This window comes from Ascaphus truei, unplaced genomic scaffold, assembly GCF_040206685.1.
Source record: "Ascaphus truei isolate aAscTru1 unplaced genomic scaffold, aAscTru1.hap1 HAP1_SCAFFOLD_241, whole genome shotgun sequence".
NCBI classification, from domain to species: domain Eukaryota; kingdom Metazoa; phylum Chordata; class Amphibia; order Anura; family Ascaphidae; genus Ascaphus; species Ascaphus truei.
Genome location: NW_027455334.1, coordinates 336,889 through 363,669, shown reverse-complemented (window position 1 = coordinate 363,669; position 26,781 = coordinate 336,889). Strand labels below are relative to the sequence as shown.

Below are 26,781 nucleotides of genomic sequence, written 5' to 3'. Positions count from 1 at the left end.
ATAGGAAGCGGTTATATGGGGTAATAGGAGGAGTTATAGGGAGGGGTTATATGGGGTAATAGGAGGAGTTATAGGGAGGGGTTATATGGGGTAATAGGAGGAGTTATAGGGAGGGGTTATATGGGGTAATAGGAGGAGTTATAGGGAGCGGTTATATGGGGTAATAGGAGGAGTTATATGGGGTAATAGGAGGAGTTATAGGGAGCGGTTATATGGGGTAATAGGAGGAGTTATATGGGGTAATAGGAGGAGTTATAGGGAGCGGTTATATGCGCTTGGGACTCACCTGAAATTAGGGTGTTAAAGTTGACCCCAGGGATATGGGGGGAGATGGGGTCTGATCTGTTCAGATTCAGTTTGTGGAACTCGTCACCTTCCTACAGAGACGAAAACAGGAAAGAGCTATAAAAAAACACCCGCAGAGCATCTCTCCATTAACCCCTGTCCCACCAGAGACCCGCAGACCTGCAGAGCGTCGTTTCATTAACCCCTGAGTGTCACTTATTAACCCCAGCCCCACCAGAGACCCGCAGAGGCATCTCTCCATTAGCCCCTGTCCCACCCAGAGACCCGCAGAGCGTCGCTCCATTAACCTCTGTCCCACCAGAGACCCGCAGAGCGTCGCTCCATTAACCCCTGTCCCACCAGAGACCCGCAGAGCATCGCTCCATTAACCCCTGTCCCACCAGAGACCCGCAGAGCGTCGCTCCATTAACCCCTGTCCCACCAGAGACCCGCAGAGCATCTCTCCATTAGCCCCTGTCCCACCAGAGACCCGCAGAGCGTCGCTCCATTAACCTCTGTCCCACCAGAGACCCGCAGAGCGTCGCTCCATTAACCCCTGTCCCACCAGAGACCCGCAGAGCATCGCTCCATTAACCCCTGTCCCACCAGAGACCCGCAGAGCGTCGCTCCATTAACCCCTGTCCCATCAGAGACCCGCAGAGCATCTCTCCATTAGCCCCTGTCCCACCAGAGACCCGCAGAGCGTCGCTCCATTAACCCCTGTCCCACCAGAGACCCGCAGAGCGTCGCTCCATTAACCCCTGTCCCACCAGAGACCCGCAGAGCGTCGCTCCATTAACCCCTGTCCCACCAGTGACCCGCAGAGCGTCGCTCCATTAACCCCTGTCCCACCAGAGACCCGCAGAGCGTCGCTCCATTAACCCCTGTCCCACCAGAGACCCGCAGAGCATCGCTGCATTAACCCCTGTCCCACCAGAGACCCGCAGAGCATCTCTCCATTAGCCCCTGTCCCACCAGAGACCCGCAGAGCGTCGCTCCATTAACCCCTGTCCCACCAGAGCCCCGCAGAGCGTCGCTGCATTAACCCTTCCCAGAGGGGGCGGGTTCCTACCCACCAGGTCCCAGCAGGCCGGGGTGCGCGCGTTTGTCCCACAGACCAGGAGTTTCTCTCCAAACTTCTCCACAACGGTCACATCATTCATACAGTACTGCTGCAAAAATAGGGGGCAGTGTGAGAGCGCTGGGGGGGGGCAGTGTGAGAGCGCTGGGGGGGGGGGGCAGTGTGAGAGCGCTGGGGGGGGGGGCAGTGTGAGAGCGCTGGGGGGGGGAGCAGTGTGAGAGCGCTGGGGGGGGGGGCAGTGTGAGAGCGCTGGGGGGGGGGGGCAGTGTGAGAGCGCTGGGGGGGGGGGGCAGTGTGAGAGCGCTGGGGGGGGGAGCAGTGTGAGAGCGCTGGGGGGGGGGGGCAGTGTGAGAGCGCTGGGGGGGGGCAGTGTGAGAGCGCTGGGGGGGGCAGTGTGAGAGCGCTGGGGGGGGGCAGTGTGAGAGCGCTGGGGGGGGGGCAGTGTGAGAGCGCTGGGGGGGGGGGCAGTGTGAGAGCGCTGGGGGGGGGGGCAGTGTGAGAGCGCTGGGGGGGGGGCAGTGTGAGAGCGCTGGGGGGGGGGCAGTGTGAGAGCGCTGGGTGCGGGGGGAGGAGCAGTGTGAGAGTGCTGGGTGAGGGGGGGAGCAGTGTGAGAGTGCTGGGTGAGGGGGGGAGCAGTGTGAGAGCGCTGGGTGCGGGGGGAGGAGCAGTGTGAGAGTGCTGGGTGAGGGGGGGAGCAGTGTGAGAGTGCTGGGTGAGGGGGGGAGCAGTGTGAGAGCGCTGGGTGCGGGGGGGAGCAGTGTGAGAGCGCTGGGTGTGGGGGGGAGCAGTGTGAGAGCGCTGGGTGTGGGGGGGGGCAGTGTGAGAGCGCTGGGTGTGGGGGGGGGGCAGTGTGAGAGCGCTGGGTGTGGGGGGGGGAGCAGTGTGAGAGTGCTGGGTGTAGGGGGGAGCAGTGTGAGAGTGCTGGGTGTGGGGGGAGCAGTGTGAGAGTGCTGGGTGTGGGGGGAGCAGTGTGAGAGTGCTGGGTGTGGGGGGGGGAGCAGTGTGAGAGTGTTGGATGTGGGGGGAAGCAGTGTGAGAGTGCTGGGTGTGCGGGGGGAGCAGTGTGAGAGCGCTGGGGGCGGGGGGGAGCAGTGTGAGAGTGCTGCGTGCGGGGGGGAGCAGTGTGAGAGTGCTGGGTGCGGAGGGGGAGCAGTGTGAGAGTGTTGGGTGCGGGGGCGGGGGGGTGGGAGCAGTGTGAGAGTGCTGGGTGCGGGGGGGAGCAGTGTGAGAGTGCTGGGTGAGGGGGGGAGCAGTGTGAGAGCGCTGGGTGCGGGGGGAGGAGCAGTGTGAGAGTGCTGGGTGAGGGGGGGAGCAGTGTGAGAGTGCTGGGTGAGGAGGGGAGCAGTGTGAGAGCGCTGGGTGCGGGGGGAGGAGCAGTGTGAGAGTGCTGGGTGCGGGGGGAGCAGTGTGAGAGTGCTGGGTGAGGGGGGGAGCAGTGTGAGAGCGCTGGGTGCGGGGGGAGGAGCAGTGTGAGAGTGCTGGGTGCGGGGGGGGAGCAGTGTGAGAGTGCTGGGTGAGGGGGGGAGCAGTGTGAGAGCCCTGGGTGTGGGAGGGAGCAGTGTGAGAGTGCTGGGTGCGGGGGGAGCAGTGTGAGAGTGCTGGGTGCGGAGGGGGGAGCAGTGTGAGAGTGTTGGGTGCGGGGGTGGGGGGGTGGGAGCAGTGTGAGAGTGCTGGGTGCGGGGGGAGCAGTGTGAGAGTGCTGGGTGAGGGGGGGAGCAGTGTGAGAGCGCTGGGTGCGGGGGGAGGAGCAGTGTGAGAGTGCTGGGTGAGGGGGGGAGCAGTGTGAGAGCGCTGGGTGCGGGGGGAGGAGCAGTGTAAGAGTGCTGGGTGCGGGGGGGAGCAGTGTGAGAGTGCTGGGTGAGGGAGGGAGCAGTGTGAGAGCGCTGGGTGCGGGGGGAGGAGCAGTGTGAGAGTGCTGGGTGCGGGGGGGAGCAGTGTGAGAGTGCTGGGTGAGGGGGGGAGCAGTGTGAGAGCGCTGGGTGTGGGAGGGAGCAGTGTGAGAGCGCTGGGTGCGGGGGGAGCAGTGTGAGAGTGCTGGGTGTGGGGGGGAGCAGTGTGAGAGCGCTGGGTGTGGGGGGGAGCAGTGTAAGAGTGTTGGGTGTGGGGGGGAGCAGTGTGAGAGCGCTGGGTGTGGGAGGGAGCAGTGTGAGAGTGCTGGGTGTGGGGGGGAGCAGTGTGAGAGCGCTGAGTGCGGGGGGGGATAGCAGTGTGAGAGCGCTGGGAGTGGGGGGGAGCAGTGTGAGAACGCTGGGTGCGGGGGGAGCAGTGTGAGAGCGCTGGGTTTGGGGGGAGCAGGGTAAGAGCGCTGGGTGTGGGGGGGGAGCGCTGGGTGCATGGGGGGGTGGGCGCTGTGTGTGTGTGGGTTGGAGGGGGGGAGGGGGCGCTGGGTGTGTGTGGGTTGGAGGGTGGGGTGAGGGGGGGGGAGGGTTCCTTACCGTGTCTTTGCAGTCATTAGCTGCACTCGCCTTGATTTTCATCTGTAAAAAATAAAACAGATATTGATGAGACAGAGGCCCCAAAATGGGGTCGTAGGCTCCTTAAGGGCTGCGACGTCCTGATTGGCGTGAGCTGGGGGGTCGGATAACCCCCCTTCCCCCACGGAGTGGGAAGGCTGCTTGTCCCCTCCCATCTAGGGGGAGGGCGGTGAGAGGGTATAAAGAGAGGGTCCCCGGGGGGAAGAGTCAGAGATAACGGAATTCCCACCCACCCATCCCCAATGTGTTGCTATTGTATTGAGCTGTTGGAATGTTATATTAACATGATTTGTATCACACAGGAGCAGTTTGTCTCCTCGTCACAGCGGAGCTGCCGCGCCAGCCAAGCTCACGAGACGGAGAACGGGCGAGGACTTTAGGGTCCGCCTGTCAGCTGGAGCCCCTAGAACAGCGCGGCAGGCTGGAGGCGCCGGCTGTAGGGCCGGGCCGGCCTATGCCCAATCAACGCTGGTAAAAGGCTGGGCGACAGCTTTAGGGCTGGGCCTAAGCTGACCCTAGGGGCGGGAGGGGGAGGGAAGCAGCCCAACATCGGCTGAATGAGGATCTCCCCCTCCCATTTTACAGTGCTTTTGGGCGGGGGGAGGGAGCGGGCCAATTGCTGTCTGTCGGCAGGGATCTCCCCCCCATGCACATGCTACGGGCGGGGGGGGGGAGCGGGCCGATTGCTGGCTGTCTGGGCAAGGATCTCCCCCCCATTTCGCATGGATCCTGCTTGGCTGGCGGGCAGGCTGGGTGATTTTAACAGCGGGTGTTAAACTAAAGCTGTGACCTTTTCTTCCAACCTTGTGTGGTGTGACGTTATTTGGTTAGCGTTACAAAGGAGGGGCGGCGCCTAAAGCCTTTAAGAGTCTGGCACCTCTAGGGCTGGAAAGAGATACATACCCTGGCACCTCTAGGGCTGGAAAGAGATACATACCCTCTCACCTCTAGGGCTGGAAAGAGATACATACCCACTCACCTCTAGGGCTGGAAAGAGATACATACCCACTCACCTCTAGGGCTGGAAAGTGATACATACCCTCTCACCTATAGGGCTGGAAAGAGATACATACCCTCTCACCTCTAGGGCTGGAAAGAGATACATACCCACTCACCTCTAGGGCTGGAAAGAGATACATACCCACTCACCTCTAGGGCTGGAAAGAGATACATACCCACTCACCTCTAGGGCTGGAAAGAGATACATACCCTCTCACCTCTAGGGCTGGAAAGAGATACATACCCACTCACCTCTAGGGCTGGAAAGAGATACATACCCACTCACCTCTAGGGCTGGAAAGAGATACATACCCACTCACCTCTAGGGCTGGAAAGAGATACATACCCTCTCACATCTAGGGCTGGAAAGAGATACATACCCTCTCACATCTAGGGCTGGAAAGTGATACATACCCACTCACCTCTAGGGCTGGAAAGAGATACATACCCACTCACCTCTAGGGCTGGAAAGAGATACATACCCACTCACCTCTAGGGCTGGAAAGAGATACATACCCTCTCACATCTAGGGCTGGAAAGTGATACATACCCACTCACCTCTAGGGCTGGAAAGAGATACATACCCACTCACCTCTAGGGCTGGAAAGAGATACATACCCTCTCACATCTAGGGCTGGAAAGTGATACATACCCACTCACCTCTAGGGCTGGAAAGTGATACATACCCACTCACCTCTAGGGCTGGAAAGAGATACATACCCTCTCACCTCTAGGGCTGGAAAGAGATACATACCCTCTCACCTCTAGGGCTGGAAAGTGATACATACCCTCTCACCTCTAGGGCTGGAAAGTGATACATACCCTCTCACCTCTAGGGCTGGAAAGTGATACATACCCTCTCACCTCTAGGGCTGGAAAGTGATACATACCCTCTCACCTCTAGGGGCTGGAAAGTGATACATACCCTCTCACCTCTAGGGCTGGAAAGTGATACATACCCTCTCACCTCTAGGGCTGGAAAGAGATACATACCCTGGCACCTCTAGGGCTGCGCTTACAGTGCTGGCGACGCGACCGATGACGTCACCCGAGCTGCATTTCAGTTTTGGGCGACATCACTGGTTACAAGGCCAGCGACGGCATAAAAGGGGCGGGCAGAGGCACAGAGAAGCTCTCTGATTGGACGCAAGAGGAGACCGTCGCCGAAAAAAATCAAATATCAGTGAGTACTGAATTTTTGGAAGCGCCGTCGCTCCGTTGCTTGGTCGCGTGCACTATAAGCGCCGCCTTAGGCTTGACTGGTGTACAGAGCAGGCACCGCTAGGACTGGACAGGGGCACCGAGCAGGCACCACTAGGACTGGACAGGGGCACCGAGCAGGCACCACTAGGACTGGACAGGGGCACAGAGCAGGCACCTCTAGGACTGGACAGGGGCACAGAGCAGGCACCACTAGGACTGGACAGGGGCACAGAGCAGGCACCACTAGGACTGGACAGGGGCACAGAGCAGGCACCACTAGGACTGGACAGGGGCACAGAGCAGGGACCTCTAGGACTGGACAGGGACACAGGGCAGGCACCTCTAGGACTGGACAGGGACACAGAGCAGGCACCTCTAGGACTGGATAGGGACACAGGGCAGGCACCTCTAGGACTGGACAGGGGCACAGGGCAGGCACCACTAGGACTGGACAGGGACACAGCACCTGGCACCTCTAGGACAAGTACCGTGTAATTCTTCTTTGTTTGGAAGTCAAAACGATAGAGAATCTCCTCGCCCCCGACATACACCGCGCGCTGCGCAGAGAGATGGAACACAGCGCGGGGCTCCTCGCGGGGGAGAACGAAGCGCAAGAAGTCATCTGCGGGGAGAGAGAGGGAGTGAGAGAGGGGAGGGAGAGGCGGGAGAGAGAGGGAGTGAGAGAGGGGAGGGAGAGGCGGGAGAGAGAGGGAGTGAGAGAGGGGAGGCAGAGGCGGGAGAGAGAGGGAGTGAGAGAGGGGAGGTAGAGAGGGAGGGGGAGGCGGGAGAGAGAGGGATGGAAGAAGAGGGAGATAGAGGGAATGAGAGGGTGGGGAGAGAGATAGAGGGGGATGAGAGAGAGGGGGGGAGAGGGGGAGAGAGCGGAGTGAGAGGGGGTGTAGGGAGAGAGGGGAGACAGAGGCTGAGAGAGAGGGAAAGGTAAGAGGGGAGAGAGAGAGAGAGAGAGTGAGAAATCAGGGGGGAGAGAGAGAGGGAAAGGTAAGAGGGGAGAGAGAGAGAGAGAGAGTGGGTGAGAAATCAGGGGGGAGAGAGAGAGGGAAAGGTAAGAGGGTAGAGAGAGACAGAGAGTGGGTGAGAAATCAGGGGGGAGAGAGAGAGGGAGGACAAACTTATTTTTATTGTACAGCAAATCATTCCTGTCAGGCTCTTTATCACGTTTTTATGCTCTATTGATAAAGGATTTACTGTAGCCCCGGTCGGAGGACCTCTTGCTCGTTATACCAGATTGTGTTTCAAAGTCTGCTACAGTGGAGCCATTTCTTTTAGCCCTTAAGAACTGGCCAATGGGAATCCCTTCTATCTGTGGTCTTGCGTGGTGGCTTGAGAAAAGTAGGAGGTTGTTGGTGGCCGTGGCTTTTGTATGGACCGTAGATTGTAGGTTTCCTTGATGGTCTCTATATATTTCCAAGTCTAGGAACGTTATTCTATCCTTGTTTATTTCACTAGTCAGCCTCAAATTGTGATTATTACGATTCATGGTGTTAACAAAGAGATGAAACTCCTCCACTGTCCCATTCCACACACACAGCATGTCGTCAATATAGCGTGACCACTGCTCGACGTGCTGTGTGTCTGCATCTCTGGGACAAAGACTTGAGTTTCCTCCCACCACCCAAGATAGATATTTGCGTACGTTGGCGCACAGGTCGTGCCCATGGCCGTTCCCTGTAGCTGGTGGTAAAATTGGCCTTTAAACAGAAAGAAATTGTGTTTCAAAAACAAATTCCAAGAGTTCCCGAGTGAACTCGCTATGTTCCTAGTACTCCCGACTCCTGGCCCTTAGAAAATGTGATACAGCTGCCAAGCCCACTGGATGTTGAATACTGGTGTATAATGATTCTACAGCTAGTGATGCCAAAAAAAAAGTATTTTCTGTTATCTGTACACCATCAATCTTTCTTAACACATCCGTAGTATCTTCAGTGTGAGATGGCAGACTCGTCACATAGGGTCTGAGAATCTTATCTAGGTATGTACTAGCATGGTCATTTAAGGAACTGATGCCAGACAGAGAGTAACATTAAATCTCTTGTCACCAATTTTAAAAACATGTCTATATTGATGTCTGAGCTTTGTGGCGGCGTGAAGTGGCTTTTGGGCCTAAGTAAGTGGGCCGTTTTTTATAGCTTTCACCCTCCAGGGACATTAGAGTTCTTAAGTTATCAAAATCTTGACTTTCAGCTAAGTCTATAAATTCTTGTGGGACGGTTGACATTTCCCTTCTTTTGTGAAATTTATGGAAGGCCAGTTTTTGTCCAAAAAAAGATTGATGTCTTTGACCCAGTCAAAGACATCGAAATTACAGGAGGGGGTGAATGATAGTCCTTTTTTTCAGGACCTGTTCCTGTTCATGCGTAAGGGTTCTGTTTGTGAGGTTGACCACTTGCAGTTCATTTTGCTCACTTATTGTGGCTGGCGGTGGTTCCTCCCCCTCCCCCTCCCTCTGTACCCTCCATATCTCTCTGTTTCCTAATTTTTCCTTTGCCTCGGCTGGTCTTTTGCCTCCTCCTTGGTGCCCCCCACCTCGTCCACCCCTCCCTCTCCTTAATTCTAAAAAAGAACTGACATTGGAGGAATTGTCTAGGAAGCTGAGCATGCTAGAAAATTTAAAAAAATTGTTTACCCGAGCGCCGGTGAGCGTGTGCCCGCGCATATGCGCCTCGTTGGTCGAACCGCTCACATGGCACGTTTGCGAGCAGCAAATTCAAATTTGAGCTGGACACACACATTGCCGCAATGTGTTTCATCGCGGCCAGCGTGAGCGCGCCCGTCCGCTCAGCCCCACCCTGGCCTAGGCCTTACCCCTGCCAGGCAGGCCCCCAGGGGTTCTCCCCTCTAAGACGCCCCCCAGGTCCTGCGGTTAGAGGCTTGCGGCACACTTACTAAGCCGCCCGGGATTCTGGGAATGGAGGCTTAGCAAGGTCATGTGTATAAATATCACGGATATACCAGGTGCCCGTATGTTAGCGGCCAGCAAAGCGACCGGACTTAGGCAGATAGGAGGCAAACAGATCTCAGATTCAACACCTGGAACGGTTCCCAACTCCAGTAACCAGGCAGGGGGTCATCTTATCCCTGCTTAAGGATTGGGCCATCTGTGCCAATGAGAGGATGACCTTAAAGAGTTAATCCAGGCGGTACGTAAATTTTTTTTGTTTTTGTTTTACTATGTGCAGCCTTTGATTACCTTTTGGAAACCTAATTACCTAAGCAGACGATCTATTGGTTCTCCCGTGATCGATCAGCAAAAAGGGTTCACTAAATGGCCGCCTTTCAGTTTCAATCAATCCTTCCTTACAGTATTTACAGTATGTGTAGACAATATTTACAGTATTTACAGTATGTGTAGACAATATTTACTGTATTGACAGTATGTGTAGACAATATGTATTGTATTTACAGAATGTGTAGACAATATTTACTGTATTTACAGTATGTGTAGACAATATTTACTGTATTTACAGTATGTGTAGACAATATTTACTGTATTTACAGTATGTGTAGACAATATTTACTGTATTTACAGTATGTGTAGACAATATTTACTGTATTTACAGTATGTGTAGACTATATACAGTATTTATATGGTGTAGAGTATTTACATTATATGTATACAGTATTTACAGCATGTGTAGACAGTATTAACAGTGTGTGTGTAGACAGTATTTACAGTATGTGTAGACAGTATTTACAGTGTGTGTGTAGACAGTATTTACAGTATGTGTAGACAGTATTTACCGTATGTGTAGACAGTATTTACAGTATGTGTACACAGTATTTACAGTATGTGTAGACAGTATTTACAGTATGTGTATACAGTATTTACAGTATGTGTAGACAGTATTATGTGACCAAACACAGATGCACAGTAGTTAGTTCACAATTAGCTTGTGTGCTCAGTTAGTGGTTTCTTCTCGTGACCCAAAATAACATGTAACCGTGACCCCACAGGAAACAATTATGAGTTTTGATAACAATTCCCCTCTCTTCTCACACTCAACTCCCCCTCTCCTCTCACACTCAACTCCCCCTCTCCTCTCACACACAATCTCCCCTCTCCTCTCACACTCAACCCCCCCTCTCCTCTCACACTCAACTCCCCCTCTCTTCTCACACTCAACTCCCCCTCTCCTCTAACACACAATCCCCCTCTCCTCTCACACTCGGCCCCCCTCTCCTCTCACACTCAATCCCCCCTCTCCTCTCACACTCAACCCCCCCTCTCCTCTCACACTAAACCCCCCTCCTCTCACACTCAACTCCCCCTCTCCTCTCACACTCAACTCCCCCTCTCCTCTCACACACAATCTCCCTTCTCCTCTCACACTCAATTCCCCCTCTCCTCTCACACTCAATCCCCCCTCTCCTCTCACACTCAATCCCTCCTCTCCTCTCACACTCAATCCCCCCTCTCCTCTCACACTCAATCCCCCCTCTCCTCACACTCAATCCCCCCTCTCCTCTCACACACAATCTCCCCTCTCCTCTCACACTCAATCCCCCCTCTCCTCTCACACTCAATCCCCCCTCTCCTCTCACACACAATCTCCCCTCTCCTCTCACACACAATCCCCCCTCTCCTCTCACACTCAATCCCCCCTCTCCTCTCACACTCAATCCCCCCTCTCCTCTCACACACAATCTCCCCTCTCCTCTCACACACAATCCCCCCTCTCCTCTCACACTCAATCCCCCCTCTCCTCTCACACACAATCCCCCCTCTCCTCTCACACTCAACCCCCCTCTCTTCTCACACTCAACTCCCCCTCTCCTCTCACACACAATCCCCCTCTCCTCTCACACACAATCCCCTCTCTCCTCTCACACGCAATCCCCCCTCTCCTCTCACACGCAATCCCCCCTCTCCTCTCACACGCAATCTCCCCTCTCCTCTCACACACAATCTCCCCTCTCCTCTCACACATAGTCCCCCCTCTCCTCTCACACTCAATCCCCCCTCTCCTCTCACACACAATCTCCCCTCTCCTCTCACACGTAATCCCCATCTCCTCTCACACTCAATCCCCCCTCTCCTCTCACACACAATCCCCCTTTCCTCACACTCAACTCCTCCTCTCCTCTCACACTCAATCCCCCCTTTATTCTCACACTCAATCCCCCCTCTCCTCTCACACTCAATTCCCCCTCTCTTCTCACACTCAATCCCCCCTCTCCTCTCACACTCAATCCTCCCTCCTCTCACGCTCTACACTTCCACTCACACTCAATCACCCCTTTTCTCTCACACTCAATCCCCCTCTCCTCTCACAATCAATCCTCCCACTCCTCTCACACTCTACCCCCCCTCACACTCAATCCCTCCACTCACACTCAATCCCCTCCACTCACATGCAATCCCTCCACTCACACTCAATCCCCTCCACTCACACTCAATCCCTCCACTCACACCCAATCCCTCCACTCACACTCAATCCCCCCTCTCCTCTCACACCCTGCCCCTCTACTCCCACTAAATCCCCTCCTCTCCTAATTAATCTCCCCTCTGCTCTCTCACTCAACCCCCTGCTTTCACACTCAATCCCCCCTCTACTCGCACACTCAATCCCCCCTCTTCTCTCACACTCAATCCCCCTCATTTCATAATCAATCCCCCCTCCTCTCACACTCAATCCCCCTCTACTCTCACAATTAATCCACCCTCTGCTCTCACACTCAAGCCCTCTACTCACACTCAAGCCCCCCTCATCTCACACACTACCCCTCCTCTCACACAACCCCCCCTCACCTCTCAAACTCAATCCTCCCCTCTCTTCTCACACTCAATCCCCCCCTCTTCCCTCACACTCAATCCCCCCTCCTCTCACACTCAATCCCCCCTCTTCTCTCACACTCAATCCTCCACTCTTCTCTCACACTCAATCCCCCTCCTCACACTCTACCCCTCCTCTCACACTCAATCCCCCCTCTCCTCTCAATCTCCCTCTACTCACACTCAAGCCCCCCTTGTCTCACATGCTACCCCTCCTCTCACAGTCATTCTCCCCTCTCCTCTCACACTCAATCCTCCCTCCTCTCACACTCAATCCTCCCTCCTCTCACACTCAATCCTCCCTCCTCTCACACTCAATCCTCCCTCCTCTCACACTCAATCCTCCCTCCACTCGCTTTCAATCCTCCCTCCACTTGGTCTCAATCCCCTCTCTCCTCTCACACCCTACCCCCCTCCTCTCACACCCTACCCCCTCTCACACCCAACCCCCCACCTCTCACACCCAACCCCCCACCTCTCACACCCAACCCCCCACCTCTCACACCCAATCCCCCCCTCCTCTCACACCCAACCCCCCCTCCTCTCACACCCAACCCCCCCTCCTCTCACACCCAACCACCCCTCCTCTCACACTCAACCCCCCTCCTCTCACACCCAACCCCCCTCCTCTCACACCCAACCCCCCTCCTCTCACACCCAACCCCCCTCCTCACATCCTGTCTCCCCTCACATCCTGTCCCCCCTCCTCTCACACCATGTCCCCCCTCCTCTCACACCCTGTCCCCCCTCCTCTCACACCCTGCCCCCCTCCTCTCACACCCTACCCCCCTCCTCTCACACCCTGCCCCCCCCTCCTCACACCCTGTCCCTTCCTCCTCTTGCCCCCTGTCCCTTCCTCCTCTCGCACCCTGCCCCCCTCCTCTCACACCCTGTCCCTTCCTCCTCTTGCCCACTGTCCCTTCCTCCTCTCGCACCCTGTCCCTTCCTCCTCTCACACCCTGTCCCCCCTCCTCTCACACCCTGTCCCCCCCATCCTCTCACACCCTGTCCCCCCCTCCTCTCACACCCTACAATCTTCCCACATCTCTCCCCCCCCCCTCTGTTGGCAACCCTACTAGGGGCGACCCTGTGAATAATCTTCCACAGTGCCCAGTAATGTGTCGCGACCCTGAGCTGAAACAACACTGTGCTAGGGGGGGGGGGGGGGGGTGCAGTAACACGACACAGTAACAGAATGGGGGGGAGGTCAGAGGAGATAATGGGGGGGGGGGTGAGAGAGATTGGGGGAGAGTGGAGGGAAAGAGAATGGGGGGGAAGAAAGAATGGAGGAGAATGGGGGGAAGAGAGAATGGGGGGATGGGGGGATTAGAGAATGGGGGCTGGTTGGATTAGAGAATGGGGGCTGATTGGATTAAAGAATGTGGGGAGGTGGGGGAATAGAGAATGGGGGGGAGGCGGGGGAGTGGAGAATGGGGGAAACAGGGAAGAGAGAATGGTGGGGAAGAGAGAATGGGGGAGGGGGGAAAGAGAGATTGGGGAGAGAGAATGGGACAAGGGGGGCGAGAGAAAGGGGGCGTGGGGGCAGAGAGTATGGGGGAGGGGGGAATAGAGGATGGGGGTTGGGGCAATAGAGAATGGGGGGAGGTGGGGGAGTGGAGAATGGGGGGAAGAGAGAAAGGGGGCAGGGGGAAGAGAGTATGGGAGAGGGGGGAATAGAGAATGAGGGGGAGGCCAGGAAGAGCGAAGGGGGGGGGGGGAGATAAATGAAGGGGAGATGGGGGGGGAAGAGAATGGGCGGGAGGTAGAGAAAATGGGGGGGGGGGAGAAGAGAGAATGGGGGGGAGGAGAGAGAATGGGGGGAGAAGAGAGAATTGGGGGGAGGAAAGAGAATGTGGGGGGGAGAGAGGCCTGCAACTGGCAACACTCAGCCAGCAACATGTAGCCGGCAGCCGCCAACCGGCAACCCACAGCTAGGAACCCGCAGCTCGGAACCCGACAGCTCGGAACCCGCAGCTCGGAACCCGACAGCTCGGAACCCGCAGCAGCAACTAAAACAGTGCAGGAGAGGCGGGAGGAAAGAGCGGAGTAAACACAAGGCCGCCGGCAGGGATCCAGGTCACGGAAACCTTAAAAGATTTAATTTCTAATCTCTCACTCTATCCGCTTAATCCCACAGAAGTAGCTGTTTTCAACAAAGGACTTTGCTTTGCACCAGCAGCACATCAGGACCCTTTCACCCGGGAAACTGCCCGATATACACCAAATCGCCAACTTAAACCGAAAGGTTTTATTTCAACCCCAAAAATACATTATAACATTATCTAATTTCATTCATTTCAGCTCTGGGGACCCCCTGCTTCCAGAGATACAGACCCCCATAAGGGGTGCAGGTATCTGAATTCAGAGAAACTGTGTGCCTAACATAAATACCTGGGCATATGGCTTGACCCCCACTTAACATTCGGGATGCACATTGATACCCCGACATCCAAGACCTATGCCAAACTAGGGGTACTTTACAGGAACAAATCCTCCCTAAGTCTCCTGGTCAGAAAGCGTATTGATGCTAATGCCAATTATTGACTATGGAGACATAGTATATGGCTCGGCACCTCAAACCCACCTTGGCAAACTTGACACCCTCTACAATTCAATTTGTAATTTCGTTCTCCAATGCAACTACAACACACATCACTGCGAAATGCTCAAAGAACTAGATTGGTCATCACTAGAGTCTAGGCGCAAAGTTCACCTTTCCTGTCTCACCCTCAAATACTTTCTGGGCAAGCTACCCAGCTACCTGAACAAGCTCTTCACCCCTACCACATGCAGCACTTATCATCTGAGATCAGACTCCAAAAGACTATTCATGGTCCCAAGACTCAACAAAGTATCCGGACGTTCCTCCTTCTCCTTCCGTGCCCCCCAAAACTGGAACAACCTACCGGAGACTCTCACATCCACCACCAGTTTAAGTTCTTTCAAATCTAAGACTGTCTCACATTTTAATCTGGTCTGTAACTGTTTCATACGCTCATAATATATATTTCTCTAACTGTGCACGCAATGTCTTGTATATAATTTGTTCATTTATGTAACTGTACTTGTAACCATGTATTATTTGTCTTAACTCTGTGCCCAGGACATACTTGAAAACGAGAGGTAACTCTCAATGTATTACTCCCTGGTAAAATATTTTATAAATAAATAAATAAAGGCGGCGTTTACGCGCGCTGATAGGTAGCAGTGATGTCATCCACTGCGGCTTCCTATTGGCCAGCGTGAGCGGGACATTTTACCTGCACGGCGATACCGGCACACACTACGGAGGTAAGTATCTCCGGAAGCATGGGGCCCCCAGAGCTGAAAATATTGGGGTTCAACTCCGGGGACCCCCTGCTGCAGTCCGGCAATAAACAAAGCTGTGTGTGCGGAGCGAGCGCTGTGTAAGTGAAACTTCTTTGTGTTTTGTGACAGGCTTTGTATTTGTGATGTTTTCCATTCAATGATTGAGATTTGAGAGTATCCCTTATTTATTTTTGCGTTGGGGTTTCCAGTTGGAATACATGAAATCATTGATTTATGATAACTTAAGAAAGAGACTTATATTTTGGATTGTACAGTATGTAAATGCCGTTCCTCTCAGAAGTCTTTCATTCATGAAAATCAAAACACAATTTCAGTGACTAAACCCAAGAAGTGCGACTCAGAACGCGCGTGCGCGATCACACACCCTCTCTTTCTTTTTTTATAATCATTACAGTTACTATATTATATAAACGTATATACATTTCATGTTTTATGTGTACACACCTTGCATGTTTTGCACTTTTGTCTTTTTTCTTATAAATGGTCCTTTGTAGAATTTTTGCTATTTGCCCTTCTATATTTGTACTCACTTGGAATTCCTCTAGTAACAGAGGTGTGTGTGTCCTCTTCAATGTGTGTGTGTCCTCTTCAATGTGTGTGTGTGTACTTGTGTGTGTGTGCCTGGCCTCTTCAGTGTGTGATTTTCCTCTTCAGCGCATGCGCGGCCGTTCTGCGAATGCGGAGGTGGAGAAGGGCGGTATTGCGCATGCGTGGAGAACAATATTGATTTCTGTGATTGCGTTGTGCGGCCTGCAGCCTCCTCTTCTGCGCATGCACTTCCACCAACCTCTGTGCGTCCTGCAACCTCCTCTTCTGCATCTGCGCTTCATACAACCTCCGTGCGGCCTGCAACCTCCTCTTCTGTGCATGCGCTCCCTACAACCTCCGTGCCGCCTGCAACCTCCTCTTCTGCGCATGCGCTCCCTACAACCTCCGTGCGGCCTGCAACTTCCTCTTCTGCGCATGTGCTTCCGACAACCTCTGTGCGGCCTGCAATCTCCTCTTCTGCGCATGCGCTTCCTACAACCCCCGTGCGGCCTGCAACCTCCTCTTCTGCGCATGCGCTTCCTACAGCCTCTATGCGGCCTGCAACCTCCTCTTCTGCGCATGCGCTTCCTACAACCTCCGTGCGACCTGCAACCTCCTCTTCTGCGGATGCGCTTCCCACAACCTCCGTGCGACCTGCAACCTCCTTTTCTACGCATGCGCTTCCTACAACCGCCTCTTCTGTGCATGCGCTTCCTACAACCCCCGTGCGGCCTGCAACCTCCTCTTCTGCGCCTGCGCTTCCTACAACCTCCGTGCCGCCTGCAACCTCCTCTTCTGTGCATGCGCTTCCTACAACCCACGTGCGGCCTGCAACCTCCTCTTCTGCGCCTGCGCTTCCTACAACCTCCGTGCCGCCTGCAACCTCCTCTTCTGTGCATGCGCTTCCTACAACCCCCGTGCGGCCTGCAACCTCCTCTTCTGCGCCTGCGCTTCCTACAACCTCCGTGCCGCCTGCAACCTCCTCTTCTGTGCATGCGCTTCCTACAACCCCCGTGCGGCCTGCAACCTCCTCTTCTGCGCCTGCGCTTCCTACAACCTCCGTGCCGCCTGCAACCTCCTCTTCTGTGCATGCGCTTCCTACAACCCCCGTGCGGCCTGCAACCTCCTCTTCTGCGCCTGCGCTTCCTACAACCTCCGTGCCGCCTGCAACCTCCTCTTCTGCGCATGCGCTTCCTACAACCGCCGTGCCGCCTGCAACCTCCTCTTCTGCGCCTGCGCTTCCTACAACCTCCGTGCCGCCTGCAACCTCCTCTTCTGTGCATGCGCTTCCTACAACCCCCGTGCGGCCTGCAACCTCCTCTTCTGCGCATGCGCTTCCTACAACCGCCGTGCCGCCTGCAACCGCCTCTTCTGCGCATGCGCTTCCTACAACCTCCGTGCGGCCTGGAACTTTGAGGTTTGTGCATGCGCGGTAACGTCAATTCCGTCACGCTTTTTAAAAAATTAATCCCGTGTTGCTGCTTTAACGAAATGGCCGCCTTTCAGTTTCAATCAATTGTTCAGTTAGTGTAACTCAGCAGCTACAATGTATTCTTATATTACTAAGATAACATAATCTATTGTTACAGTTTGCAGCTCAAACTGCTGGGAACATTGGCAACAAATGATCACAAACAGGAAAGTGTTACACAGATCTTGCACTGCTGGGGAGGTGGCTAATACCTGCTATAGAACTCAAAGGGCGCCCAGTGTATTAAAACTCATTAAAAATTACATTAAGAGTTGAATAAAAGCAAAACAGTCACTATCATCATCTAATAATAATAATAGCATGTTCTTGTATAGCGCTGCTAGTTTTACGTGGCGCTTTACAGAGATATTTTGCAGGCACAGGTCCCTACCCCGTGGAGCTTACAATCTATGTTTTTGGTGCCTGAGGCACAGGGAGATAAAGTGACTTGCCCAAAGTCACAAGGAGCTGACTCCGGGAATTGAACCAGGTTCCCCTGCTTCACACTCAGTGCCAGTCAGTGTCGTTAGTCACTGAGCAGCTCCTTCAGCCCAATATAATACTACAAAACCAATTTATTTACATTTTTAAAAAACCCATAAGATTTCCCACTTTTGCTGCTTCAAGATATCAGTTACTATTGAAGGCAGCAGATGCATTTAGCTGTAGAAACTGAGAAATGGGAATTATTGAGGTGACACTTTCATTATTACTTAGAGACCGATCTATTTTACCCCGATTTGATCATTACCCAAACTCACTTCACTTCTGTGTACATAGGATGGGGGTGGGGGGGGGGGGAGGGGTTGCAGAAAAATATCCTAGCCCCTGTTAAATACCTGGGCTTATGGTTTGACTCCCATTTAACATTTGGGTTGCACATAGATACCCTGACATCCAAAACCTATGCCAAACTAGGTGTACTTTATACAAAATCTAGGGTCAATCAGCACTATTACTACATATACAGTATAAAGAAACAAAAAGAGGGGTGCACGCAGGTATAAGGGTCTCCCTAAACAGATACAAAGGTAAGAGAGTGCCTGCAGTACTCATAAACCGCTGCGACACTAACAGAGGTCAAACACACAGCCGTTTAATGCAGAGAGAGCAAGAAAATCACACGAGCAAAGCATATTGCACAGGGCACTGTCAGGGTGCAGCTACCCCACAAATACTCCCCCAGGGAGGGGCAAAGCCAGGAGGACTGGGGAAGGGGGACAAGGAAGGCAAACAACACACTGATCTACACATTACAAATATCACAATAAAGTGCAAAACAAGGTGCTACACACTGCCAAACAGGCAACAACACAATAAAGGAAAACACAATCCAAAAATCAAGGGGGTCGGCTACGTCTCGGGCACTTAGCCCTTCTTGGCACTACGTCTCGGGCACTTAGCCCTTCTTGGCCCTACGTCTCGGGCACTTATCCCTTCTTGGCCCTACGTCTCGGGCACTTATCCCTTCTTGGCCCTACGTCTCGGGCCCTTATCCCTTCTTGGCACTACGTCTCGGGCACTTATCCCTTCTTGGCACTACGTCTCGGGCACTTAGCCCTTCTTGGCCCTACGTCTCGGGCACTTATCCCTTCTTGGCACTACGTCTCGGGCACTTATCCCTTCTTGGCACTACGTCTCGGGCACTTATCCCTTCTTGGCCCTACGTCTCGAGCACTTATCCTTTCTTGGCCCTACGTCTCGGGCACTTAGAACTTCTTCTTGGCACTACGTCTCGGGCACTTAGCACTTCTTCTTGGCACTACGTCTCGGGCACTTAGAACTTCTTCTTGGCACTACGTCTCGGGCACTTAGCACTTCTTCTTGGCACTATGTCTCGGGCACTTAGAACTTCTTCTTGGCACTATGTCTCGGGCACTTAGAACTTCTTCTTGGCCCTATGTCTCGGGCACTTAGCCCTTCTTCTTGGCACTATGTCTCGGGCACTTAGCCCTTCTTCTTGGCACTACGTCTCGGGCACTTAGAACTTCTTCTTGGCCCTATGTCTCGGGCACTTAGAACTTCTTCTTGGCCCTATGTCTCGGGCACTTAGCCCTTCTTGGCACTACGTCTCGGGCACTTAGCCCTTCTTGGCACTACGTCTCGGGCACTTAGCCCTTCTTGGCACTATGTCTCAGGCACTTAGCCCTTCGTGGCCCTATGTCTCGGGCACTTAGCACTTCTTGGCCCCACGTCTCGGGCACTTAGCCCTTCTTGGCACTACGTCTCGGGCACTTAGCCCTTCTTGGCACTATGTCTCAGGCACTTAGCCCTTCGTGGCCCTATGTCTCAGGCACTTAGCACTTCTTGGCACTATGTCTCGGGCACTTAGCCCTTCTTGGCACAACGTCTCGGGCACTTGGTCCTTCTTGGCCTGTTCCCACATAAGAGTGGTACTTCCCTTCAGGAGGAGAAAAGGAGTCCCGTAGCTACAATGTAACCTGTGAGTACTTAGTTTGTAGGAAGGTGATGTAGAAACGATCCAAATATCATCTTATCTGTTGCTCTGCAACTAATCGCCCCATCGTCCAGCATGTAAGAGAAGTGTGTAACATCACATCACCCCACCATCCGGCATGCAAGAGGAGTGTGTAACATCACATCACCCCACCATCCCGCATGCAAGAGGAGTGTGTAACATCACATCACCCCACCATCCAGCATGCAAGAGGAGTGTGTAACATCACATCGCCCCACCGTCCAGCATGTAAGAGGAGTGTGTAACATCACATCTCCCCACCATCCGGCATGCAAGAGGAGTGTGTAACATTACATCACCCCACCATCCAGCATGCAAGAGGAGTGTGTAACATCACATCACCCCACTGTCCAGCATGTAAGAGAAGTGTGTAACATCACATCACCCCACCATCCGGCATGCAAGAGGAGTGTGTAACATCCCATCACCCCACCATCCAGCATGCAAGAGGAGTGTGTAACATCACATCACCCCACCATCCAGCATGCAAGAGGAGTGTGTGTAACATCACATCACCCCACCGTCCAGCATGCAAGAGGAGTGTGTAACATCACATCACCCCACCATCCAGCATGCAAGAGGAGTGTGTAACATCACATCACCCCACCATCCAGCATGCAAGAGGAGTGTGTAACATCACATCACCCCACCATCCAGCATGCAAGAGGAGTGTGTGTAACATCACATCACCCCACCATCCAGCATGCAAGAGGAGTGTGTAACATCACATCACCCCACCATCCAGCATGCAAGAGGAGTGTGTGTAACATCACATCACCCCACCATCCAGCATGCAAGAGGAGTGTGTAACATCACATCACCACCCAGCATGCAAGAGGAGTGTGTAACATCACATCACCCCACCATCCCGCATGCAAGAGGAGTGTGTAACATCACATCACCCCACCATCCAGCATGCAAGAGGAGTGTGTAACATCACATCGCCCCACCGTCCAGCATGTAAGAGGAGTGTGTAACATCACATCGCCCCACCGTCCAGCATGTAAGAGGAGTGTGTGTAACATCACATCACCCCACCATCCAGCATGCAAGAGGAGTGTGTGTAACATCACATCAACCCACCATCCAGCATGCAAGAGGAGTGTGTAACATCACATCACCCCACCATCCAGCATGCAAGAGGAGTGTGTGTAACATCACATCACCCCACCATCCAGCATGCAAGAGGAGTGTGTAACATCACATCACCCCACCATCCAGCATGCAAGAGGAGTGTGTGTAACATCACATCACCCCACCATCCAGCATGCAAGAGGAGTGTGTAACATCACATCGCCCCACCGTCCAGCATGTAAGAGGAGTGTGTAACATCACATCACCCCACCATCCAGCATGCAAGAGGAGTGTGTGTAACATCACATCACCCCACCATCCAGCATGCAAGAGGAGTGTGTGTAACATCACATCACCCCACCATCCAGCATGCAAGAGGAGTGTGTGTAACATCACATCACCCCACCATCCAGCATGCAAGAGGAGTGTATGTAACATCACATCACCCCACCATCCCGCATGCAAGAGGAGTGTGTGTAACATCACATCACCCCACCTTCCAGCATGCAAGAGGAGTGTGTCACATCACATCACCCCACCTTCCAGCATGCAAGAGGAGTGTGTAACATCACATCACCCCACCATCCAGCATGCAAGAGGAGTGTGTAACATCACATCACCCCACTGTCCAGCATGTAAGAGAAGTGTGTAACATCACATCACCCCACCATCCGGCATGCAAGAGGAGTGTGTAACATCACATCACCCCACCATCCAGCATGCAAGAGGAGTGTGTGTAACATCACATCACCCCACCGTCCAGCATGCAAGAGGAGTGTGTAACATCACATCGCCCCACCATCCAGCATGCAAGAGGAGTGTGTGTAACATCACATCACCCCACCATCCAGCATGCAAGAGGAGTGTGTGTAACATCACATCACCCCACCATCCAGCATGCAAGAGGAGTGTGTGTAACATCACATCAACCCACCATCCAGCATGCAAGAGGAGTGTGTAACATCACATCACCCCACCATCCAGCATGCAAGGAGTGTGTATAACATCACATCACCCCACCGTCCAGCATGCAAGAGGAGAGTGTGTAACATCACATCACCCCACCATCCAGCATGCAAGAGGAGTGTGTGTAACATCACATCACCCCACCATCCAGCATGCAAGAGGAGTGTGTAACATCACATCACCCCACCATCCAGCATGCAAGAGGAGTGTGTAACATCACATCGCCCCACCGTCCAGCATGTAAGAGGAGTGTGTAACATCACATCACCCCACCATCCAGCATGCAAGAGGAGTGTATGTAACATCACATCACCCCACCATCCCGCATGTAAGAGGAGTGTGTGTAACATCACATCACCCCACTGTCCAGCATGCAAGAGGAGTGTGTGTAACATCACATCACCCCACCATCCCGCATGCAAGAGGAGTGTGTAACATCACATCACCCCACCATCCCGCATGCAAGAGGAGTGTGTAACATCACATCACCCCACCATCCAGCATGCAAGAGGAGTGTGTAACATCACATCACCCCACCATCCCGCATGCAAGAGGAGTGTGTAACATCACATCACCCCACCATCCCGCATGCAAGAGGAGTGTGTAACATCCCATCACCCCACCATCCAGCATGCAAGAGGAGTGTGTAACATCACATCACCCCACCATCCCGCATGCAAGAGGAGTGTGTAACATCACATCACCCCACCATCCCGCATGCAAGAGGAGTGTGTAACATCACATCACCCCACCATCCAGCATGCAAGAGGAGTGTGTGTAACATCACATCACCCCACCATCCAGCATGCAAGAGGAGTGTGTAACATCCCATCACCCCACCATCCAGCATGCAAGAGGAGTGTGTAACATCACATCACCCCACCATCCAGCATGCAAGAGGAGTGTGTAACATCACATCACCCCACCGTCCAGCATGCAAGAGGAGTGTGTGTAACATCACATCACCCCACCATCCAGCATGCAAGAGGAGTGTGTAACATCCCATCACCCCACCATCCAGCATGCAAGAGGAGTGTGTGTAACATCACATCGCCCCACCGTCCAGCATGCAAGAGGAGTGTGTAACATCACATCACCCCACCGTCCAGCATGCAAGAGGAGTGTGTAACATCACATCACCCCACCATCCAGCATGCAAGAGGAGTGTGTGTAACATCACATCACCCCACCATCCAGCATGCAAGAGGAGTGTGTGTAACATCACATCACCCCACCATCCAGCATGCAAGAGGAGTGTGTAACATCACATCACCCCACCATCCAGCATGCAAGAGGAGTGTGTGTAACATCACATCACCCCACCATCCAGCATGCAAGAGGAGTGTGTAACATCACATCGCCCCACCGTCCAGCATGTAAGAGGAGTGTGTAACATCCCATCACCCCACCATCCAGCATGCAAGAGGAGTGTGTGTAACATCACATCACCCCACCATCCAGCATGCAAGAGGAGTGTGTAACATCCCATCACCCCACCATCCAGCATGCAAGAGGAGTGTGTAACATCACATCACCTCACCATCCAGCATGCAAGAGGAGTGTGTAACATCCCATCACCCCACCATCCAGCATGCAAGAGGAGTGTGTGTAACATCACATCACCCCACCATCCAGCATGCAAGAGGAGTGTGTAACATCCCATCACCCCACCATCCAGCATGCAAGAGGAGTGTGTAACATCACATCACCCCACCATCCAGCATGCAAGAGGAGTGTGTAACATCACATCACCCCACCATCCAGCATGCAAGAGGAGTGTGTAACATCACATCACCCCACCATCCAGCATGCAAGAGGAGTGTGTAACATCACATCACCCCACCATCCAGCATGCAAGAGGAGTGTGTAACATCACATCACCCCACCATCCAGCATGCAAGAGGAGTGTGTGTAACATCACATCACCCCACCATCCAGCATGCAAGATGAGTGTGTAACATCCCATCACCCCACCATCCAGCATGCAAGAGGAGTGTGTAACATCACATCACCCCACCGTCCCGCATGCAAGATGAGTGTGTAACATCACATCACCCCACCATCCAGCATGCAAGAGGAGTGTGTGTAACATCACATCACCCCACCATCCAGCATGTAAGAGGAGTGTGTAACATCACATCACCCCACCATCCCGCATGCAAGATGAGTGTGTAACATCACATCACCCCACCATCCAGCATGCAAGATGAGTGTGTAACATCACATCACCCCACCATCCAGCATGCAAGAGGAGTGTGTAACATCACATCACCCCACCATCCAGCATGCAAGAGGAGTGTGTAACATCACATCACCCCACCATCCAGCATGCAAGAGGAGTGTGTAACATCACATCACCCCACCATCCAGCATGCAAGATGAGTGTGTAACATCACATCACCCCACCATCCAGCATGCAAGATGAGTGTGACACCCGACAGCGCCCTGTGTATTATGCTGTTTTTTTGCATTAAACTGATTTTTTGACCTCTATTGGTGTCACAGCTGTTTGAGTGCTCAGGTACTTTTTTATTTTTGTTGGTGTACTTTACAGGAACAAATCCTCCCTAAGCCTGCTGCTCAGAAAGCGTATTGCACAGCAGATACTAATGCCAATTATAGACTATGGGGACATAGTATACGGCTCGGCACCCCAAACCCACCTTGGCAAACTAGACACCCTCTACAATTCTATATGCCGTTTTGTTCTCCAATGCAACTACAACACACATCACTGCAAAATGCTCAAAGAACTAGATTGGTCATCACTCGAGTCTAGGCGCAAAGTTCATCTTTCCTGTCTTGTCTTCATATATTTTCTGGGCAAGCTACCCATCTATCTGAACAAACTCCTCACCCCTGCCACATGCAGCACCTATCACCTGAGATCTGACTCCAAAAGACTGTTCATGGTCCCACGGCTCAACAAAGTATCCGGCCGTTCCTCCTTCTCTTACCGTGCACCCCAAAACTGGAACAACCTACCGGAGACTCTCACAGCCGCCACCAGTCTAAGTTCTTTCAGAACTAAAGCTGTCTCACATTTTAATCTGGTCTGTAACTGTTACATGCGCCTATAACATACATGTTCTCTAACTGTGCATGCAATGTATTGTATATAATGTATACCCTGTTCATTTATGTAACTATGTATTTGTACCATGTATTATTTATAATCTTAACTCTGTGCCCAGGACAGACATGAAAACGAGCGGTAACTCTCAATGTATTACTTCCTGGTGACACATTGTATAAATAAATAAATAAAATACAAGAACAAACTATTATTATTAGATTGCTCCGCGTGATATTATATTTATCACATGCCTGGTTACAATCCGCTTCCCTATCTCCGGGATCTCCGTGTTCCTCTTTCTGCGCCGTGCTAATGGGGAAAGGTTCATGCTGCAACGTCTGTGGGTCAGTGGCAGGAACAGGCTAATATCCGTGTCAGCCAGTTCAGTGATAGTGCAGTGAGGGAACCTGAAGGACATCCGTTAACTGCTGGCCATATTTAATATGGCTGTATAAGAGGAGTTATAGGGACGGGCTATATGGGGCAATATGAGGAGTTAGATATCCCCCCCTCTCCTCCTCCTCTCTGTCACAGTCCTCCCTCCCTCCTCCTTCTGTCCCTGCCACTGTCCCCTCTCCCCCTTCTTATCACCTCTCCTCCTTCTCTCCCTGTCACTGTCCCCTCTCCCCCTTCTCCATGTCACTGTCCCCTCTCCCCCTTCTTATCACCTCTCCCCCTTCTCCATGTCACTGTCCCCTCTCCCCCTTCTCCTTATCAACTCTCCTCCGTCTCTCCCTGCCACTGTCCCCTCTCCCCCTTCTTCTTATCTCCTCTCCTCCTTCTCTCCCTGTCACTGTCCCCTCTCCCCCTTCTCCCTGTTAGTCCCCTCTCCCCCTTCTACCTATCACCTTCTCTCCCTGTCACTTTCCCCTGTCCCCCTGTCATTCCCATCTCCCTCTTCTCCCTATCACCTCTCCTCTCCCTATCACTGTTCCATCTCCCTGTCACTGTCCCCTCTCCCCCTTCTCCTTATCACCTCTCCTCCTTCTCTCCATGTCACTGTCCCCTCTCCCCCTTCTTATCACATCTCCCTCCGTCTCTCCCCGTCACTGTCCCCCCCCCACACCCCCTCTATCTATAGCTTTGCAGTAACCATGATACAAACACACCCAGCCCTCTGCACAGAGCGGGATCACACAAGGGGAGAAGGGAGGTGAGAGATATAGGGGGGGGGGGGGGTGAGAGATTAGGGGGTCTCACTCACCTCTCCCAGGCTGGACGACCCTCGGTCTCATCCTCGGATCCCATCCAGCTGAGGACACAGAGACCCAGAGCTGCAGGATGAGGAGCGCAGAGAAGCAGCTCATGGTGCTGAATGGCACAGGGAAGAGAAACTGAGGCATACAGAGTATTGCACACACACAGTAATATCCCCCCCCCCCCAACACACACACCCACCCCACAGACACACACACACCCCACAGACACACACACACACCCCACAGACACACACACACAGTAATATCCCCCCCCAACACACACACCCACCCCACAGACACACACACACACCCCACAGACACACACACACACAGTAATATCCCCCCCAACTCACACACCCACCCCACAGACACACACAAACACCCCACAGACACACACCCCACAGACACACACACACACACACACCCCACAGACACACACCCCACAGACACACACACAGTAATATCCCCCCCAACACACACACCCCACAGAGACACACACACCCCACAGACACACACACAGTAATATCCCCCCCCAACACACACACCCACCCCACAGACACACACACACAGTAATATCCCCCCCCAACACACACCCCACAGACACACACACACACAGTAATATCCCCCCCAAAACACACACCCCACAGACACACACACACACCCCACAGACACACACACACAGTAATATCCCCCCCAACATACACACCCACCCCACAGACACACACACACAGTAATATCCCCCCCCAACACACACCCCACAGACACACACACACAGTAATATCCCCCCCCCCCCCAACACACACACCCCACAGACACACACACACA

General features: G+C 53.4%; 1 protein-coding gene across 1 annotated transcript in view; it reads right to left on the bottom strand.

Annotated features, from left to right (window-relative positions):
- Positions 1-26,118, bottom strand: part of LOC142479731 (semaphorin-7A-like) — a 50,585-nt gene extending 24,467 nt beyond the window's left edge. Inside the window, exons 1-5 of the mRNA XM_075582605.1 lie at positions 25,962-26,118; positions 6,531-6,664; positions 3,802-3,843; positions 1,362-1,457; positions 287-377 (exon numbers count right to left, since the gene is read on the bottom strand). Of these exons, the coding sequence (XP_075438720.1) occupies positions 287-377; positions 1,362-1,457; positions 3,802-3,843; positions 6,531-6,664; positions 25,962-26,100 (502 nt within the window). The 5' untranslated portion in view covers positions 26,101-26,118. The remainder of the gene's footprint in view (positions 1-286; positions 378-1,361; positions 1,458-3,801; positions 3,844-6,530; positions 6,665-25,961) is intronic.
- Between the last annotated feature and the right edge of the window lie 663 nt (positions 26,119-26,781).